General features: G+C 42.8%; 1 protein-coding gene across 2 annotated transcripts in view; it reads left to right on the forward strand.

Annotated features, from left to right (window-relative positions):
• The window catches only part of SAAL1 (serum amyloid A like 1), a 27489-nt gene extending 7866 nt beyond the window's left edge, over window positions 1-19623 (forward strand). For both annotated transcript variants that reach the window (XM_017350904.3, XM_017350903.3), the window contains exons 5-12: window positions 3724-3783; window positions 3916-4031; window positions 6094-6274; window positions 8409-8491; window positions 8580-8768; window positions 10113-10306; window positions 13367-13459; window positions 14698-19623. In XM_017350904.3, coding sequence (XP_017206393.1) covers window positions 3724-3783; window positions 3916-4031; window positions 6094-6274; window positions 8409-8491; window positions 8580-8768; window positions 10113-10306; window positions 13367-13459; window positions 14698-14790 — 1009 coding nt within the window. In that variant the 3' untranslated portion in view covers window positions 14791-19623. The remainder of the gene's footprint in view (window positions 1-3723; window positions 3784-3915; window positions 4032-6093; window positions 6275-8408; window positions 8492-8579; window positions 8769-10112; window positions 10307-13366; window positions 13460-14697) is intronic.
• The last annotated feature ends 380 nt before the right edge of the window (window positions 19624-20003 follow it).

Below are 20003 nucleotides of genomic sequence, written 5' to 3' on the forward strand. Positions count from 1 at the left end.
TGATGCTTCTTTGTCCTAACAGATGCTCTCCAGGGTCTTGGTTCTGTGTTGATGGTTGGTAGCTGTGGGCTTCCATGCTATGTGTGGGCATGATTAGCATGTCAGCCTGTTTTCTTCTTCACTGGCAGAGGGACCAGAGTGTCCTCTGTGGTAAGCCTAATAGAGGAAGAGCCACTGTCTTAAAACCTGGAGATGAAGGCAGCTCACCAGAATCCCAAGCAGTTTAGACACAGAGACTCTTAGGTCTCTGAGAACTGGCGTCTAGAGCAACTAGAGTCATTGAATAGTGTCACCCTGAGAGCTACTTTGATCAGGGGTAGTACTTGCCAACAGACTAGACAATATAGATCACCTCTGCTTGGAAGCTAGTTCTCTTCTACATGCAGGGAAGTTTTGAACAGAGTTTTTTAGTGTCAGAAACCCTAATGGTTGCTTTAGGTACAGGGATGGGGATCCCTTTTCTGCCAAGGGCCATTTGGATATTTATAGCATCATTTACAGGCAATACAAAATGATCAACTTAAAACTTACCCTGCAATAGATTTGTTGAATTTCGAGTCCTGCCTGTGGTTGCATTCGCAGGGCCACACCAAATGGTTTGTGGACCTTATACAGCCAGACACTCCCCACCCTTATAGGTCTGAGAGTACCCTGAGATTACTTGCTACATTCTGTGAATATGCTCATTTTCTAGGCAGAGTGTTCATCATGGCTGTTAATCAGAATCTTAAAGAAATCTGTTCCCCAAATGGTTTAAGAAAACTATTTTAGGGGTCAGAGTTGTGGCATCGCAAGTTAAGCCTCTGCCTGTGATGTGGGCATCCCATATGGGCACTCGTTCAAGACTTAGCTACTTCATTGTCAATCCAGCTCCCTGCTAATGCTACTGGTAAAGCAATGGAAGATGGCCCAAGTGCTTGGGCCCCTGCATCCATGTGGGAGACCCAAAAGCTCCAGGCTCTTGGCTTTGGCCTGGACCAGCCCTGGTCGTTGTAGCCATTTGGGGAATGAACCAGCAGTTGGAAAAATCTCTCTCTGTCTTTTAGTCTCTGTCTCTCCTCCTCTTTCTGTAACTCTGCCTTTGAAATAAATTTTTTCAAAGGTCTCAAAAAAAGAAAGAAAAGTGTTTTAGGTAATTGTCAGTGCTTGGACCATGAAGGTTTATCACAGAATTCAAGTACCTGGGTCTCTAAAAAGAGGTATTTACCTGTTCCAGATGTAGAGGAACTTTAAGATCCTAGTTCAAGATGTTTATTTATTTATTTATTTTATAAAAGATTTATTTATTTTACTTGAAAGTTAGCCGGTGCCGCGGCTCACTAGGCTAATCCTCCGCCTGCGGTGCTGGCACACCGGGTTCTAGTCCCAGTCGGGGCGCCAGATTCTATCCTGGTTGCTCCTCTTCCAGGCCAGCTCTCTGCTATGGCCCGGGAGTGCAGTGGAGGATGACCCAAATCCTTGGGCCCTGCATCCGCATGGGAGACCAGGAGAAGCACCTGGCTCCTGGCTTCGGATCAGCGCGGTGTGCCAGCCGCAGCGTGCAGCTGGAGCAGCCATTGGGGGGTGAACCAATGGCAAAGGAAGACCTTTCTCTCTGTCTCTCTCTCTCACTATCCACTCTGCCTGTCAAGAAAAAAAAAAAAAAAAAAAGAGTTACACAGAGAGAGGAGAGGCAGAGAGAGAGAGAGGTCTTCGATCTGATGGTTTCCCAATTGGCCGCAGTGGCTGGAACTGTGCCAATCTGAAGCCAGGAGCCAGGAGCCAGGAGCTTCCTCCAGGTCTCCCACGCGAGTGCAGAGCCCAAGGACTTGGGCCATCTTCTACTGCTATCCCAGGCCACAGCAGAGAGCTGGATGGGAAGTGGAGCAACCAGGCCTTGAACCGGCGCCCATATAGAATGCTGGCGCTACAGTCCAGGGCGTTAACTGCTGTGCCACAGCGCCAGCCCCAAGATGTTTAATCCTTAGTAATTTACAATCATTTATGGAATAAATATTCAGGATTATATTTTGTCCCTAATATTCTCTACCAAAAGCCTCATAAATGTTAAGTTCATTGAAATGCTCATCTTAAAATTAATTTGGAACAATTTATATGGTGAATAGGGTGTAAATTTGTTCATTTTTGAACAGCTGGGCATTCTCTAGTCAGACTGAAAGATGTGCATAAGCTATGACCCATCCCTGTTACATAGATACATATATGGGGAGGGCAACCTCACGTGCTCAGCAGCATACTCAGACAAGGTTATAGGTGCATTCCTTGAGATGGCCCCAAACTGGAGTCAGCCCAGATGTCCGACAGCAGTAGGCTAAAGAAATAATGTTATGTTCACATGAGGAGCCTGTGCAGCAATGAATGAAAGAACAGCTACAGGAACACCTGGATGGAGCTAACATGTGTGGTTTTATACAGAGAAATAAGACTCATAAGAATACACCAACATATGTCTAAACATCACACTGGACCCAATCAGTAGTACAATTATGTGTCAGCAAACACAAAGATGGAAAGATAGGCTGGCGCCGCGGCTCACTTGGCTAATCCTCTACCTGCAGCGCCACATCCTGGGTTCTAGTCCCGGTCAGGGTGCTGGATTCTGTCCCGGTTGCTCCTCTTCCAGTCCAGCTCTCCGCTGTGGCCCGGGAAGGCAGTGGAGGATGGCCCAAGTGCTTGGGCCCTGAACCTGCATGGGAGATGAGGAGGAAGCACCTGGCTCCTGGCTTCGGATGGCGCAGTTCGCTAGCCGCAGTGCACCTGCCGCAGCGGCCATTTGGGGGGTGAACCAACAGAAAAAGAAGACCTTTCTCTCTGTCTCTCTCTCTCTAACTCTGCCTGTCAAAAAAAAAAAAAAGATAAATAATAACCAAAGGCATTTTTAGGAGAAAAATGCAGTATGTAATTTATTTCATATAAACTTTAAAAGCAAAACCAAAACTATATAAAATGTAAAAGTATGTGTCGCTCCCCCTCTTCGTGGAGGAACGACACAGGACCCTGCGCTGTTCTTTCGTCTGCTCGGCCCTCCCCGGGTTTGCTGCTGGTTCTTCCCGGGTTGGCTACTATCCCTTCCACCTCCGTGGAAGGGCAGTTCCCCCTGGCCACATTCCCCACTTCCGCAGGGGAGCGGCACACCGCCGGCCGGCTCTCTGGGGGCTGCACAGGTGTTCCCTTAGATGTTCCCCTTAGATGTTCCTCGTGCATGCCGTCTCTCTCCTCCTTTATAGTCCTCCTCCGCCAATCCTAACTCGGCTGCCCACACACCGAGTACGCTGCTCTCCAATCAGGAGCAAGTCCTACAGTTTATTGGTTGAACTGGAGGCAGCTGTGCGGAAGCTGTTTCCTCCTCTCCCAGCGCCATATTGTGGGAGAGCAGATGCATAGAATAAGTCTTAATTCCAGTAACTCAGTCCAGTCCGGGCTGCTCCCCACAGTATGGAGCAAAACAAAGAAATGATTGCTAGATAAGTCAGGATGGCATTCATTTCTAGGTGGGAAAGAGAATGGTAACTTGGAGTGGACACATTGGGGCTATGCAGATGCAACACTGTTGCATTGTTCTGTTTGGTAGAAATGTGAATGCTTTCTAATTGTTGATTATAGATTTGTATTTTACAGGCTTTTCTACATGTATACAGTATTTCACAAAAATATTTAAACGAAAACTCTGATGTTTGAAATCAGGAAAGTAGGATTTAAGGCTTAACTCTGTTGTTTTTGTAGGGAGGTGTTACTACACTGTTTATATGATTCAGACCCTCCTACTCTGCTGGAAACAAGCAGGTATGCTTTTCTGTTTTTATGAATTCTTTACCCCATAAAAACCCATGGGGAATCTAGGAAAATAAATCTTCATTCTCAAATGTCCTTTACTTGTTTTTTTGAAAAGATACTAAACTCACATTTATCATATAGGTTGTTGCTTACTTGCCTTTCCCAGACAGAAGTGGCCAGTGTCTGGGTTGAAAGGATCCGGGAACATCCAGCTATTTATGATAGCATTTGCTTCATCATGTCAAGTTCAACAAATGGTATGTACATGTAATCTAGAAGAAAATATTCTAGATTATGTTTGGAAGCTATATAACTTTCTAGAAGTCACTTTTTAAAAAGAAGGTCAGGGGCTGATGTGGTGTAATGGGTGAAGCTTCTGCCTGCAATGCCAGCATCTCTTATTGGTGCCAGTTCAATTATGTGTGCCTCTACCACCTACATGGGAGACCTAAATGAAGCTTTGGTCTCCTGGCTTTGGCCTCGCCCAGTCCTGGCCACTGTAGCTATCTAGGGAGTTAATCAGCAGATGGAAGATCTCCGTCTATCCTGCTGTTCTTCCCTCCCTTCCCTCCCTCCCCTCCCCTCCCCTCCCCTCCCCTCCCCTCCCCTCCCCTCCCCTCCCCTCCCCTCCCCTCCCCTCCCCTCCCCTCCCCTCCCCTCCCTTCCTTCCTTCCTTCCTTCCTTCCTTCCTTCCTTCCTTCCTTCCTTCCTTTTGAAAGAGTTACACAGAGAAGAGAGGCAGAGAGAGACACAGAGAGGTCTTCCATCCCCTGGTTCACACCCCAGTTGGCCACAACTGCCGGAGCTGCGCTGATCAGGAGCCAGGAGCTTCCTCTGGGTCTCCCACATGGGTGCAGGGGCCCAAGCACTTGGGCCATCTTCTAATGCTTTCCCAGACCATAATGGAGAGCTGGATTGGAAGTGGAGCAGCTGGGACTTGAACCGGCACCCATATGGGATGCCGGTGCTTCAGGCTAGGGCATTAACCTGCTGTGCCACAGCACCGGCCCCTCCTGCTGTTTCTATAACTCTGATTTTCAAATAAATATTTTTTTAAAGATTTATTTATTTATTTACTTGAAAGACAGAGTTACAGAGAGGCAGAGTGAGAGAGTGAAATCTTCTATCCACTGGTTCATCCCCCCCAAGTAGCTGCAACAGCTGGTGCTGAGCTGATTCGAATCCAGGAGCCAGGAGCTTCTTCTGGATCCCCCATGTGGATTCAGGGGCCCAAGGACTTGGGCCATCTTCTACTGCCCTCCCAGGCCACAGCGGAGAGCTGGATCGGGAGAGGAGCAACGGGGACTCGAACTGGTGCTCATATGGGATGCTAGTACTACAGACGGCAGCTTTACATGCTACACCACAGTGCCAGCCCCCTCAATCTTTTTTTTTTTTTTCAAAAAAAAAAAAAAAAAAGGGCAGATGTGTGGCACAGCAGTTAAGATACCACTTGGGACACCCACTTCCCATATTAGAGTACTTGGTCAAGTCTCCATTCGGCTTCAGATCCAGTTTCCTGACAAGTGATGGTTCAAGTACTTGGATCCCAGACACCCATGTGGAAGACCTGGATGGAGTTCCATGCCCCTGGCTTTGTCCTGGCCCAGCTGCTCATCCTGGGCATTTGGGGAGTGAATCAGTAGATGGAAGATCCGTTTCTATGTTCCTGCACCCCATGTTTCCCTCTGCCTTTCCAAAAAAATGAATAAATAAATAAATAAAACTTAAAAAAGGCTAAGTGAAAGAGAAAGGTTTTGTTTCATTTTTTAAGATATACTTGTTCATTTGAAAGTAAGAGAGAAGTAGACAGAGATCTTCCATCCTCTGGTTAACTCCCCAACTGGCTGTGATGGCCAGGGCTGAGCCAGACTGAAGCCAGGAGCCAGGAGCTTCATCAGATCTCCCACCTGGTGTGGCAGAGGCCCAAGCACTTGGGCCATATTCTACTGTTTTTCCCAGGCCATTGGCAGGGAGATGAATCGGAAATAGAACAGCTGTTACACAAACCGGTGCCCAGATGGAATGCTGGCTTCAGGCGGCAGCCTAACCCACTATGCCACTATTCTGGCCACAAGAGAAAGTATTTTGATTCAGTATATAAAATTTCATCTGAAACTCCCAGGATGCTAATAAATCCCTCACTTTAAAATAAGGGAAGATAAGCAAATTTAAACATAAGAGATAAACATAATCACCTATGGAGTAAGACTGCTTTGGCAAGATTTGGCTTTCCTGCAATAGTTTTAGGAATTTTACTTAAGCTTATTGCTTTAGGCATTTTGTTTCTTATTTTGGTATCTGCTTTGTTCTCTGCAGTTGACTTGCTGGTGAAGGTGGGAGAGGTTGTGGACAAGCTCTTTGATTTAGATGAGAAACTAATGTTGGAATGGATTAGAAATGCACCTGCTCAGCCTGTGGACCAAGCCCAGGAGAATTCTGAAGAGCAGCCAGCATTTAGGATTGTGTCCTGTGTACTTGAAGCTGCCAAACAGATACGGTAGGTGAGCTCTTTGGTGCAGAATGTTTGGGGAAAATTCAGTTGCTAGAGCTATCCTTAGATATAAAAATTCTTAGTAGCCTTTCAACAGAATAAAGCATACAGCCTACGTTTGTTAGATTTGATTCACTGCTAGCTAATATTTGTGGTATTTACTCTTGGCAATTATAATGCTTACAGAGTACCTGTTCTAATATCATTTAGCTAAAGGTGATTATTCAGCATTAATTGTGGTTACTGTCTTAACAGCATCGTAATTTTATGAAATTTAAATTTAAAAGAGAGGCTTTTTTTGTGCTTTATTTTGAATTGAACATTTAGCAAATTTGTCAGTTAATTTTGGATTTCATTTGTTTTCTTACTCCTTTTGTGTATATGCCAGGCTTGAATGAGTGATTGATTTTGGGATTTTGAAGTCTTACCAAGGGAGATTAATAGGTTTTACAGGTTATTGAAACAGTTTATTGTTATCCACTAAAAATTTAATTTTTGTATTGTTCTTAGTGGTCAGTAGTGCCTTCTTAGTATAAGACATAGTAAAACCTACTAATTCCATGTCCTTTATCAGTGAGGATTTATACTCATCATATTTCTGTCAAACCTGTTTCTTCAGTATTCTTAGTAAACGATACATTGTCCCCTTCAGATGACGTGAAGGAGACCGGGAAGCCATTATTCACTCTTCCTTCCCTCCCTCTTTCCCATGGTCAGTCAGCCTGCAGGCATTGTGGATTCCATTCATGCCAACCAGGCCACTGTTGTCTCTTACCTGGACAACTGCTTTATTTTCTTCCCTGAGCTCCCTGCATCTAGACTTGTCCCTTAAAGTCTAAACTTCAGAGCCATCTTTGCAGAACACACAGACTTTTCAGTTACCTTCCTTAGGATAGGGTCTGGAGTTTTAAAAGCACATGGCTCGTAAGGCCCTGCACAATGCCTTTCTGTCCTTGCTCTTGAGCTTCGTGCTACAACCACGTGAAGTCAAGCTCTCTTGCCTCCAAGCCTCTGTCTGCATAGTGTGTCTCTTCTGCCTCAGAACTTTCTTCAGCTACTACCCTGACCCTCCAAACTAAAGTAAGCCTACTTGCCCTGTGATCTTCTAGCACCTGGGACTTGTAGTGTTACATTGTTATCATTTTATTATAATTGCCCCATTAGATATCTTCTTTGCTTTTAGATTAAAAATTTTATGAAGATAGGGATAATGTCTTATACAACTCTGTTTTCCTGGCCCCTAACATAGTACCTGAAAATAATAAGTACTTAAATATTTTCTGAACTAACTTTTTAATTATTCACTATCTTTTCACTTGTTTGGTTCAAGAACTAAGATTTTGCATTTCTGAGAATCCAAATTATTAATAAGAATTACATAGTTTTTGAATTCTCATCTAGGCAGCTAGGATAATCCTGTGAAGTTTTAAAAGCATCATTTAAAAAAATTTATTTATTTGAAAGGCAGAGTTACAGAGGCATAGGCAGAGAGAGAGAGTGAGAGAAAGAGAGAGGTCTTCCTTTTGCTGGTTCACTCCCCAAATGACTGCAACAGCCGGAACTAGGTCTATCTGAAGCCAGGAGCCTGGAGCTTCTTCCAGGTATCCTATGTAGGTGCAGGGTGCCAAGGACACATTAGCAGGGAGCTGGATTGGAAGTGGAGCAGCCAAGACTTGAACCAGCGCCCATATGGGGTGCTGGCATGGCAGACAGTGGCTTTACCCATCACGCCACAGCACCAGCCCTGAGAGCATCATTTTTGTCAGTGCTTGGAGCACTGGGCTTTACATTTGTACTATAAAAGTCTCATTTGTTCTTTGTTCTGATTATTGAAGTAAACCAGAATGATGATGTGTTTACTAAATTTCTGAATTGTTACTTGTGTGAGACACGGCTAAAAAGAATTTTGACTTGTCTTGTGTTTGTTGATATAATATTGTGTGATATGTTTGCTATTTGTTTACTGCTGTTTCCCTTATTAGAATATAAACTCTGATGAGCACAGAGACCTTGCTGTATTTCCTGTTTTATCTCAGCACCCACAGCAGTGGCTTGCAGAGTAAAAATATTTGTTGAATGAATGAGTGATTGCAATTCCCTATAAAGTTATTGATTCAGTGCTTTTGCTTTTTGTGTTTAGTTCTGAAAATCCAGAATGGCTTGATGTTTACATGCATATTTTACAATTGCTTACCACGGTAGATGATGGAATTCAAGCAATTGGTAAGGTGTTTAATTGAGGCACAGTATAGTAATTCGTTTAATTGTTTGCTGTTTTTAAATTGCTACTTTGTTTATCATCTTTTTTAAGTACAGTGTCCTGATACTAGAAAAGACACTTGGAATTTGCTTTTTGACCTGGTCTGCCATGAATTCTGCCAGTCCGATGATCCACCCATCATACTACAAGAGCAGAAAACAGTGCTAGCCTCTGCTTTTTCAGTGTTGTCTTCCATCTATGCTTCACAGGCTGAACAGGAGGATGTCAGGGTAGGAAAAGGTAAGTACTGTTTTGTTCACTAAATTTAACTGTAATCTGTCAGATGTTAAAAGCCAGTCTTGTGTTTATTCTTCACTTGGTTTCTTTCTCCCATTTAAAAAAAATGTTTTTATTGAGGCAGGCGTTGTGCTGTAGTGGCATGGTGCAGTAGTAATGCCAGCATCCAATGGAAGCTCTGATTCAAGTCCCAGCTGCTCCACTTCTATTCAGCTCACCTTGGGAAAGCAGTGGAAGGTGGCTCAGGTGCTTGTGCTCCTACTGTGCGTGTGGGAGACCTGGATGGAGTCCTAGGCTAATGGCTTTTGAGGAGTAAGCCACTTGATGGAAGATCGATCTCTGTCCATCTCCCCCCCACCTCTGTAATTCTGCCTTTCAAATAAATAAGTTTTAAAACATTGGTTTTATTCCAATTACAAAAGTATTACGTACAAACAGAAAATTTTGTAATATTTATAAAAGGCGAAAAACTGTGTGTAATGTTACTATCTAGAGATACTACACATTCACATGCATAATATACATATATATATTTTTTAAAGATTTTATTTATTTACTTGAGAGGTAGAGTTACAGACAGTGAGAGGGAGAGACAGAGAGAAAGGTCTTCCTTCTGTTGGTTTACTCCCTAGATGGCCGCAACGACTGGAGCTGTGCCGATCCAAAGCCAGGAGCCAGGTGCTTCCCAGTCTTCCATGCAGGTGCAGGGGCCCAAGAACTTGGGCCATCTTCTACTGCTATCTCAGGCCACAGCAGAGAGCTGGATTGGAACAGGCGCCCATTTGGGATGCTGGCCCCACAGGTAGAGGATTAACCTACTGCGCCACGGAGCCAGCCCCACATAATATATTTTTATGTCCTGCCTTTCAGCCAACTTTTATCATTTAGAAATATAAAATGAGTATTTTTCAACACATTCTTCCACAGGATGATTTTTTAAAAAAATAGTTGTTTGGGGCTGGTGATGCGGCTCACTAGGCTAATCCTCCGCCTGTGGCGCTGGCACCCTGGGTTCTAGTTCTAGGTCTGGGGTGCCAGTTCTGTCCTGGTTGCTCCTCTTCCAGCTCTCTGCTGTGGCCCAGGAAGGCAGTGGAGGATGGCCCAGGTCCTTGGGCCCTGCACCCGCATGGGAGACCAGGAGGAAGCACCTGGCTCCTGGCTTCAGATCAGCGCAGCGTGCTGGCCATAGCGGCCATTTAGGGGGTGAACCAATGGAAGGAAGACCTTTCTCTCTCTCTCTCTCACTAACTGCTTGTCAAAAAAAAAAAAAAAAAAAAAAAGTGAATGAAGGAGTGAAAAACCCAACTTAACGGCTGATTCCATGTCTCTTGATTTGTTTATCCACAGAGCTTCCTCTAATTGAAAGCCTGATTCGGGTCTTGCAAAATATGGAACATTGTCAGAAGAAACCAGAGAACTCAACAGCGTCTAATACAGAAGAAACTAAAAAGATTGACTTAACCCAAGACGACTTCCATTTGAAAATCTTAAAGGATATTTCATGTGAATTTCTTTCTAGTATTTTTCAGACATTAACAAAGGTAGGAAAGAAATTTTGGTGATTTTTTTTTTTTTAGCAAAAGAATATGTAGATTGCTCAGTGCTCAAAGTTTATACGTGTTTTTTTTTTTATGTAAAAGTTGTATAACCCTGTTGCTTAAATATGAGAAAATAAAAATCTTCTATTATAGGTTTGTAATCTTAAAACAGCAGCTTAGGGGCTGGTGCTGTGGTATAGTAGGTTAAGCCTCTGCCTGTGGTTCTGGCATTCCATATGGGTGCTGGTTTGTGTCCCAGTTGCTCCTCTTCTAATCCAGCTCTCTGCTAAAGACCTAGGAGAGCAGTGGAAGACAGCCTAAGTGCTTGGGCCCCTGAACCCAGATGGGAGACCCAGAGGAAGCCATTGGCTCCTGGCTTTGGACTGACCCCTGCGCTGGCTGTTGGTGGTCATGTGGGGAGTAAACCAGCAGATGGAAGGCCTCTGTCTCTCTCTCTTTCTGTAACTCTGCCTCTCAAATAAATAAATAAATCTTTAGGGGGGAAAAAAAAAAAAACAACTTACATGGTTTGACAAATTTATATATAGATTTTTCACATGCTTTTTTATCTTATTAATTTATTTGAGAGTTACAGATAGAGTATAACTATAAAGAATATATTCATACTCACTGAATTTTTCCCAGAAGATGACTTCTTTTTGAAAATTATTTGTTTATTTGAAAAGCAAAGAGAGGCAGAGAGAGACATCGTCCATCTTCCTATTCACTCCCCAGATGCCTACAATGGCTGGGCCAGGTCAAAGGCAGAAGCCTGGGACTCAGTATGGTCTCCCACAGAGGAGGCAAGAACCCAAATACTTGAGACTCATTGTCTGCTGCCACTCAGATTTTTCACATTGGCAATAGGCTAAAATTGGAAAAGGATGTGGGGCTGGAACCTAGTACTCATAGGAATGCGAGCACCTTAGCTGCCATGTCAAATCAAATGTCTTACTCGAGAATATTGCTTTGAATAAGTTTCTGTTATGGTGAATTTTTTTTTAAGATTTATTTATTTATTTGAAAGACTTAGTTGGTGGATGGGCAGGGTTGGGGAGAGACAAGAGACATTTGCTAGTTTACTCCCCAAATAGCCCCAATGGCTGGAGGTGGACTGATCCAAAGCCAGGAGCCAGGAACTTCATCTAGATCTCCCATGTGGGTTCAGGGCCCAAGCACTTGGGCCATCTTCCACTGCTTTCCCAGGAGCACTAGCAGGGAGCTGGATTGGAAGTGGAGCAGCCAGGAACTGAACCCATGACCCATATGTGACACTGGGTCAAAGCAGTGTCTGCTTTGCCCCTTGTTTTGTTTTTAGTGAATTATCCTGCTTTCCTTTTCTGTAGTTGTATTTTCCAGATTTAAGTTTGTTACTTTAGAAAAGGGTTTTAGAAAATAAATGAGTTTCAAGCAAAGCGGCACAGTGAATTAAGCTGCTGATTAGGATAACTGCATCCCATCCTGGAGTCCTGATTGCAGTCCCAGCTACTCTGCTTTGATCCTGCTTTCTGCTTAAATACCTGCAAAGGCAGTGGATGAGAGCCCACGTTCTTTAGTCCCTGCCACCAAATAGAGTTCCTGAATTCTGGAACTTTTTTAGAAATTTTTAAATAAAGATTTATTTATTTATTTATTTGAAAGAGTTACACAGAGAGAAGGAGAGGCAGAGAGAGAGGTCTTCTATCCGCCAATTGGCTGCAATGACTGGAGCTGCGCCAATCTGAAGCCAGGAGCCAGGAGCTTCTTCCAGGTCTCCCACGTGGGTGCAGAAGTCCAAGGACTTGGGCCATCTTCTGCTTTCCCATGCCATAGCGGAGAGCTGGATTGGAAGTGGAGCAGCCAGGGCCTGATCCAGTGTCCATATGAGATGCTGGCACTGCAGGCAGCAGCTTTACCTGCTACACTACAGTGCCGGCCCCAAATCCTGGAACTTTTGCCTGGTCCAACCTCATTTGTTGTGGGCACTTGGGGAGTGAACTAGCAGGTGGAAGATGATCTCTCTCACCCTTTTCCTCCCTCTCATCTCGCCTTTTGAATAAATTAATTAGTAATTTAACAAAATGCTAGATAACTAGGTCTGGCATTCATTATATGCAAGTAAGTATGAAGATTACTGAGGCATCATGGCTATATTTTCCAAAGTGCTATTGGCATGTTGGTTCTACTTGACCCCTATTATTGGGTACTACAATTTTTATATCGAGTACAATTCAACAGATGATAAATTGTATCTTATTTTGATTTTTATTAGAACATATTTCCAAATTTTTTATATTTCTTGTTTTATAGATTTGTTCATTTTGATTGTTTGTACTTCTTGGGTAATAATTTTTTTTTATTCATTGCAAGTATTCCTTGTTTACCAATGTTTTTGTTTTTTAGAGGGAAGGACACTGAGGTGCCTTAGTTTTTAAGTGGCAGGAATTTAGAGAGAAGATGGGTGATGGAACACTGGAGACAAGATCATGAAAATCTTATTATGCTATATTTAGGGAATTTGGTCCTAATATTGAGGAAACTGAGGAGATACTAAAGATTTTTTTAAGCCTCAAGTAATATCAATTTAGAAAGATTACACCCAAAACAATAGAGAAAAAGGATTAGAAAGAGTTGAGGCTAGAGGCAAAGAGACCAGTGATGGACTCTTTGGTTGATAATTCAGAATAATCTGAAACATGATGAGAGCCTAGGTGACTGAAGTGTGAATGGTGAAGAGGGGTGGGATGGATGAGAGGTTAAGTAGAACAGAACTGAACACTGCAGTGGGGATAGTCAGCAGTGGGAGGTAAGCAAAATCTTGGCTGTGCTCTGGGGTTCTGGCTGCTGCAGCAGGTGGGTGGGGGTGCCACCTTTCACTAAAATAAGGACTGCAGTGGAATAGAGCAGGTTTGGGATATGCAAGCCTCCTTTGATGATGGTTTATTCGGTTGGGACATTTGAAATACCCATAGGATTTGTGGAGAATTATACACTGACTTGAATTTATTCACCAGAGAAGAGCTTTATTTAGAAATCTTTCCCTTTTGACCTTAAATCTTTTGTTGGTTTGTGTGTGTGTTTTAGGAGACTGTGGCTCAGGGACTAAAGGAGGGCCAGTTAAGCAAACAGAAATGTTCCTGTGTATTTCAAAACCTTCTTCCTTTGTATGGCCCTGTGGTGAGTATGGGTAAACACATAGGTGGCTGAACTGCACAGGAGTATTAAAATGTCTTCAAGTAAGCACCTCATCTTTTTGAGGCCGTTGTCAAGAAAGTTAAGAAAGATAGTATGTACAATTACTATTATTTATTGGGTTTGTGAGAAAGATTACCACTAGATAAATCTGCTGTCCTGGTAACAGTTCTAATTTTAAGAGGAAGGACTCAACAGTGAATTTATTGTATCCCTTTGTATTATGATGTACACAGCATACACATAAAGGTAATTTAAAAGTTCATGAAAAATGAAATTAAAAGATAAGCTTTGGTGCAAAAAAAGTTTTGAGGGGCTGGCATGGTTATATAGTGGATTAAGCCACTGTCTGTGATGCCAGCATCCCATATGGATGCCGGGTTGAGTCCTGGCTACTCCACTTCCTATCCAGCTGTCTGCTGGTGCACCTGGGAGAGCAGTGGAGCATGACCCAAGTGCTGGCCCCTGCACTTACGTGGGAAACCAAGAGAAGCTCCTGATTCCTGGCTTCAGCTTGGCCCAGCCCTGGCTGTTGCAGCCATTTGGGGGCGTGAACCAGCAGATGGAAGATCTATGTCTCTCTCCCTCTCTGTAACTCTGCCTTTCAGATAAATAAATAGATAAAATTTTTTTTGAAAGATTTACTTATTTATTTGAAAAGCAGAATTGCAGAGAGGCAGAGGAGTTTTGAGTTGCTTGTATAATTTTTTCATAGTAGTTGCTTATCTTCCATGAATTTTTGGACGATCCCTCATATGCCAAAATTTATTTATCTTATAATTCCATTTTTCATGAACTTTTTGAAATACCCTTGTATTTAACAAAAACAGTATTCCTATACAGGAATAGTCAATAGTTTTTGATGGTTCTTCAACTATGGTTCTTCACATTTGCTACCATTGGAGGTAGTTGAAACTAAGGACTGTTTTAGGAAAATGAAATATAGAGGGCGGGGCATGAGGGAGCATCTCAGCATGAGGTGGTAGTAGAACTCTGGGAATGGACCCTGGAGTGGAAGCAGTGGAGGAGAAGTGCTCAGGAGGAAGACAGAATGCCTGGATGCTGATTCAGGGCACTGTTCAGGAAGTTCTGTTATTGTCATGAGGGGATCTGTTAGCATTGCTTTTCCATTGGAATATTTAGGTAGAGCAGTTTTGGTAGTCAATGCCTTAAATGGCATTGTTTTCTACTATGTTAATTTGGCTCTTTCATTTGACTCATAGGTGGAAGACTTTATCAAAATCCTTCATGAAGTTGATAAGGTCCTTGCTGATTACCTGGAGGAAAACTTCCCAAGTTTGAAGGTTCAGACTTAAAAACGGAATTGGATTTTTTCTAAGAAATAAACTTTATTTTCCTCACAGTGGAAATTGACATAAGGAAATATTAGATAAAACCCATCTTAGTGCACAATTTCTTGGTATTGCACTTAGGCCTTTCTTCCACCTGCATCATCTCACTTTTATTTGGTATTGAGAGTTTTACCACTGTGACTTTCCTTCCGGTTTTTATATTGTGTGTTATTTATCACCTTTAGTTGAAGAAAGTAAAAATGCAAGCTAATTACTGAGGTTCTTTTTTGAAAATGTGAGAGTTTGGTGAGGATTTTCTTCATAACTTTTAATTTAATTTCTTTGTGAGAATTTTATATTTGCTTCCACAAATGCATTCAAATATAGTGACAGAAAGCCCTGCTTTAGTAGCTTAATTGTATATCTTTTGGTTATAAGAAGTCCAGAAGTAGGTGGTTGAGACCCACATAGTGGCTCAGGAACCTTGACAGTTTTCATCTTTCCACATGGTCTGTGACATAGACCTTTGTGTTGTGTTGATTGTCTCATGGTCAAGGGGCTGCGTCATCTCTAAGCCTCCCTCCATGTTTGGGAAAGGACAAAGAAGCCAAGGAGATTTCTCCTGCAGATCTTTACCTTTTTTCTTTTTTCTTTTCTTTCTTTTTCTTTTTTTTAAATTTATTATTTGTAAGGCATACTTACAGAGAGAGAGAAGGAAAGACAGAGAGATCTTCCATATGCTGGTTCACTCCTCAAATGGCTGCAATGGTCGGGGCTTGGTCAGGCCAAAGCCAGGAGCCAGTAAGTACATCTGGGTCTCCCATGTAGATGCAGGGACCCCAGGACTTGGGGGGCCACCACTGCTTTCCTAAGCACATTAGCAGGGAGCTGGATGGAAAGTGGAGCAGCCAGGACTCGAATTGGCACCCATATGGATTGCCATCATTAGAAGCAGTGGCTTAACCTAATAAGCCACAATGCTGACCCCTAAATTAAATTTTTAAAAAACTAATTAGTTTCAAAGATTTAGAATATTAGGCTACTCCTTATACCTTGATTATTAGACCCTGGGAACTACCCTTTCTTAACAATTATTTTTCCTGGGAGACCATGCTTATAAGACTTCTTAAAAAAAAAAAAAAAAGATTTATTTATTTATTTGAAAGAGTTACACAGAGAGAGAAGGAGAGACAGAGAGAGGTCTTCCACCTGCTGGTTCACCCCCCAATTGGCCGCAACAGCCAGAGCTGTGCTGATCAGGAGCCAGGAGCTTCTTCTGGGTCTTCCTCGAAGGTTCAGGGGCCCAAACACTTGGCCCATTTTACGCTGCTTTCCCAGGCCATAGCAGAGAGCTGGATCAGAAGTGGAGCAGTTGGACTCAAACTGGTATGCATACGGGATGTTGGTGCCAAAGGAAGTGGCTAAACTGGCTATTAGTAGGCTAATAGCTAAACTACGTTAGTAAGGAGCTGGATTGGAAGTGGAGCAGCTGGGACTCAAACTGGTGCCCATATGGGATGCTGGTGCTGCAGGCAGTACTACAAAGTTGGCTCCCTGTTTGGCCTCTTGTACTCCTGTCATTCACCCTGAGAATTACCTTGGATAGTCATTGATTCGTGGAGGAAGAGAAACGTGGAACAGACCTAAACCCAGGCTGCAGCCAGAAACCTGGAGTCTTGCCTAGGCCTGAGTTGCAGTCAGCCTACACAACAGTGAGCAGGAACTAAATTCTTGTTGTTTTGCGTCATTGAATTTTAGGGTGGTTTGTCATACAGCTTTATTGACGTAATAGTTTGCCGAAACAGCTTGAAAGAGTGGCTGCCTTGGTGTTCATCTGTTTTCCAACTTCATGTCAGTCTCATGAGTCTCAGCAGTAATTCCTGTTTTAGGTATGTGTGATAGATCCCCATGTCCCCATTGCAAATAAATTTCACTTATAATGAATTCCATTTACATTCCCATTCTTAATTATAATGACATTCTCATTTACATTCCCATTCTTAATTGAGATAGAAGATGGTTCGAGGAATGAGGTTACAAATAACAGACCAAGGAAATGTGAGTCTGTGGGGTTACAGAATGGTAGGGTGCTGGGTAATGAATTATTTGTAATTCTGGATGAGTAGCAAGCTATCCATGATATAGGTTGTGAAGAGTTAACTGTGTACCTAAAGAAGTTACACACTTGTTCACTAGCTGAGGAGGATAGTTGTGTGTGAACTGCAGTGGCATGCACCTTGCAGAGTTTAAAGGCAATGAAAAACTTAAAGCTTTTCTGAAAGCCTTCTGAAGGAAGAGGGGATTGATGTAGAGAGAATCACTAGGAATTGGTCATTGTTTTGATGAAGAGCTGATTCTAGACTTCTGGGCAGCTGAATGGATGATGGTATCATTCAGTGTGATAGGAAAGTAACTCATGAGGAGTTGCTAGTATGAGAGGTGAATAGGAGATTTGTTAAGTTTTGACATTGAGCTTTGTTAGGAAACAGGCGCAGTTTTAGCCAGGCGACCACATGGCCCAACCTCTGTTGTCAAGCTCCACCCCCATCCTAATGGGATTCGCTGCTCCTGCTTCCCTGCAGGGAAGTTTTAAAAGGGCCTGTTCCTGAACATGAGCTCTCTTGGCCCTTCTCTCCTGTGCTCTCTTGGTTCCTCTCTCTAGCCTCCTCCTCTGGTCTCTTGGTTCTTCTCTCTTGGCTCTCTCTCTCTCTTGGCTCCTCTCATCTCTCTCTCTTCTCTCCTTGCTAGCTCCTCTCCTCTCTGTTTCTCTCTTATACTCTCTTTCTCTCTTTTCCCTTCGCCGCCCCTTCACTCTGGTCTGTTGGGTGTTCCCCAATAAACCCTTTCCCTTACTCCGGTGTTCGGTGTGTTTTATGACGGCTAACATTAATATATAACAAACTTTATCTGTCCAGTTTCCATACAGACCTGGAACTCTGATGAGAGAATGAGGCCAGAGATACAGATTTAGAACCTAGGAAAAAGCTCCAAGAAGCTTTAAGATTTATTTACTGGGGCCGGCGCTGTGGTGCAGCGGGTTAACACCTTGGCCTGAAGTGTCGGCATCCCATATGGGCGCCAGTTCGAGACCCAGCTGCTCCACTTCCAATCCTGTCTCTACCTCTCTCTGTAACTCTTTCAAATAAATAAAATAAATCTTTAAAAAAAAGAATAAAAAGATTGGCTCAGCTCCAGCCTTTGCAGCCATTTGGGGAGTGAACCAATGGATGGAAGATCTTTCTTTCTGTAACTCTGCCTTTCAAATAAATATTTTTTTAAAGATATATTTATTTATTTGAAAGAGTTACACAGAGAGAGAGGTCTTCCATCCGATGGTTCACTCCCCAATTGGCTGTGACAGTCGGAGCTGTGCCGATCTGAAACCAGGAGCCAGGAGCTTCTTCCGGGTCTCCCATGCGGGTGCAGGGGTCCAAGGGCTTGGGCCATCTTCTACTGCTTTCCCAGGCTACAGCAGAGAGCTGGATCGGAAGAGGAGCAACTGGGACTTGGTGTAGCTGGTGCTACACCATGGCACCAGCCCCAAGCATAAACATTTATAAGACTTAACAGTGAAAACAGAGAAGTGGGAGTTGTACAGGAAGACATGGACTACGTTGGGAGAATTTTACATCCTGTAAATGACTGGAATCACAAGGAAATAGTATATTGAGAAGCTGTACGCCAAATCCACCATTCTCATCTTTAAAAGTAGCTGCTCTACCTACAGCCCATCACTTGGTGATGGATTGACTTTTGGACACTCGAAGGCACCAGCCTCCTAAAAAAGGTTTTCTTACAAGGATCTTATTTTTCAAACTCATGATTGAGCAGGCAAGGCATAGTGGAAAGCACACCTGAAAAAGAGGGGGGACCCAACACATTGTATATGAAGTATGATTTTAATTACAGTATCATGCAAAGAGTATTGAGTAGAAATAGATCACATATTAATGGTGAAAAGGAGAAAAACATTGATCAAGAGTTACTGTGAGCTTGACAAATAGCTTTTCTGATCATCCTCATGGTTAATTGGAGGTAAGTGCTGCCTCCCCTACAGGATTACTGTGTACATATAAAATCACTGGGAATTGTCAAGCACTGTACAAATCTATGAAGGAGCTCCCAAACACTAACGTTTTGTTCCATGGAAATCAGTTTCTAAGGGAGCCTCAGCAAGATGATGCTTGTTAAAATGAATTGATTGGTAACTAGGTTTTCTTGAACAAGATGGAAAAGGCTAAAAAATCTGAAAGTTCTACAACTGTGCTAGCTTTTCACTAGAGATGAAGATGTGCTGTACAGTGTTTCATTGCAAATCTGGTTTGTACTGGAACAACAAGAGCTCTTACAGTCTGACTATATATATATGTGTGTGTGTATATATATATATATATTATATCTCCCACTTGCTACCTCCAAGTACCTTGTGAAATGGTTGGATTAACTTTTAAATACCAGCTTTCTATGTTCCACTGCTAAGGCTACAACATATATTTATAAAAACTTTTCTGCTTGGTAGGGCACTTCATTAATTATGTACTAGGCTTGTATCAATATTGGGCTTGTTGACCTGCAGGCTATTTAGAAGTTGAAACCTTACCAGACCATCTGCCAAACACTGCCATTGGAAATGTGTTTCTCTATTACTGTAATGAAATCACTAAAATCATTTCCTGTTCCCAGTCCTTGTTCAGATCTTCTATCTTCTGTCAATAAGAGGATATTAAAATACTCAGGAAAGTCCACATATCCTTTTCATCCTGGTCCCCAGTGAAGCACATGGCTTTGTGTTTTAGTGATGGAAATAATCATCAATGACGTCAACCCTATTGTAATAAAAGAAGGCTGCTTATTAAAGTCCCTCTCCAGCTGTTTTTCCTTTGACATCATGGGATCTGTTTGTAAAGACTTTTGTGGGTTTTGTCCCTTACCATTTGGGTTATATGATTACATGAGAAATTGAAGTTTTGGGAACAGTCTCTTCTCAGAAGTGACACCTTCCCGCTCAGGCTAAGTACATACAGGCTGCAACAGTGGAATTGTGGAACAGAGAACAGAGGCTTTCTGTGTTCTAGAGGAGTTTGACTTCCTGAGGTAAAGGCTTGCATCCAGGAAGTATGTATTGAGAGCACAGAGGGTGGGTGTGATTGTTTATAAGCAGTCCATAATTCAGGTGAGTGCATGGCTGTGTTATATCACTCAACATAGGAACATGTTTTAAGTCCTGACCCCAAATC

The sequence above is a fragment of the Oryctolagus cuniculus genome, chromosome 1 (genome assembly GCF_964237555.1).
Source record: "Oryctolagus cuniculus chromosome 1, mOryCun1.1, whole genome shotgun sequence".
Lineage (NCBI taxonomy): Eukaryota > Metazoa > Chordata > Mammalia > Lagomorpha > Leporidae > Oryctolagus > Oryctolagus cuniculus.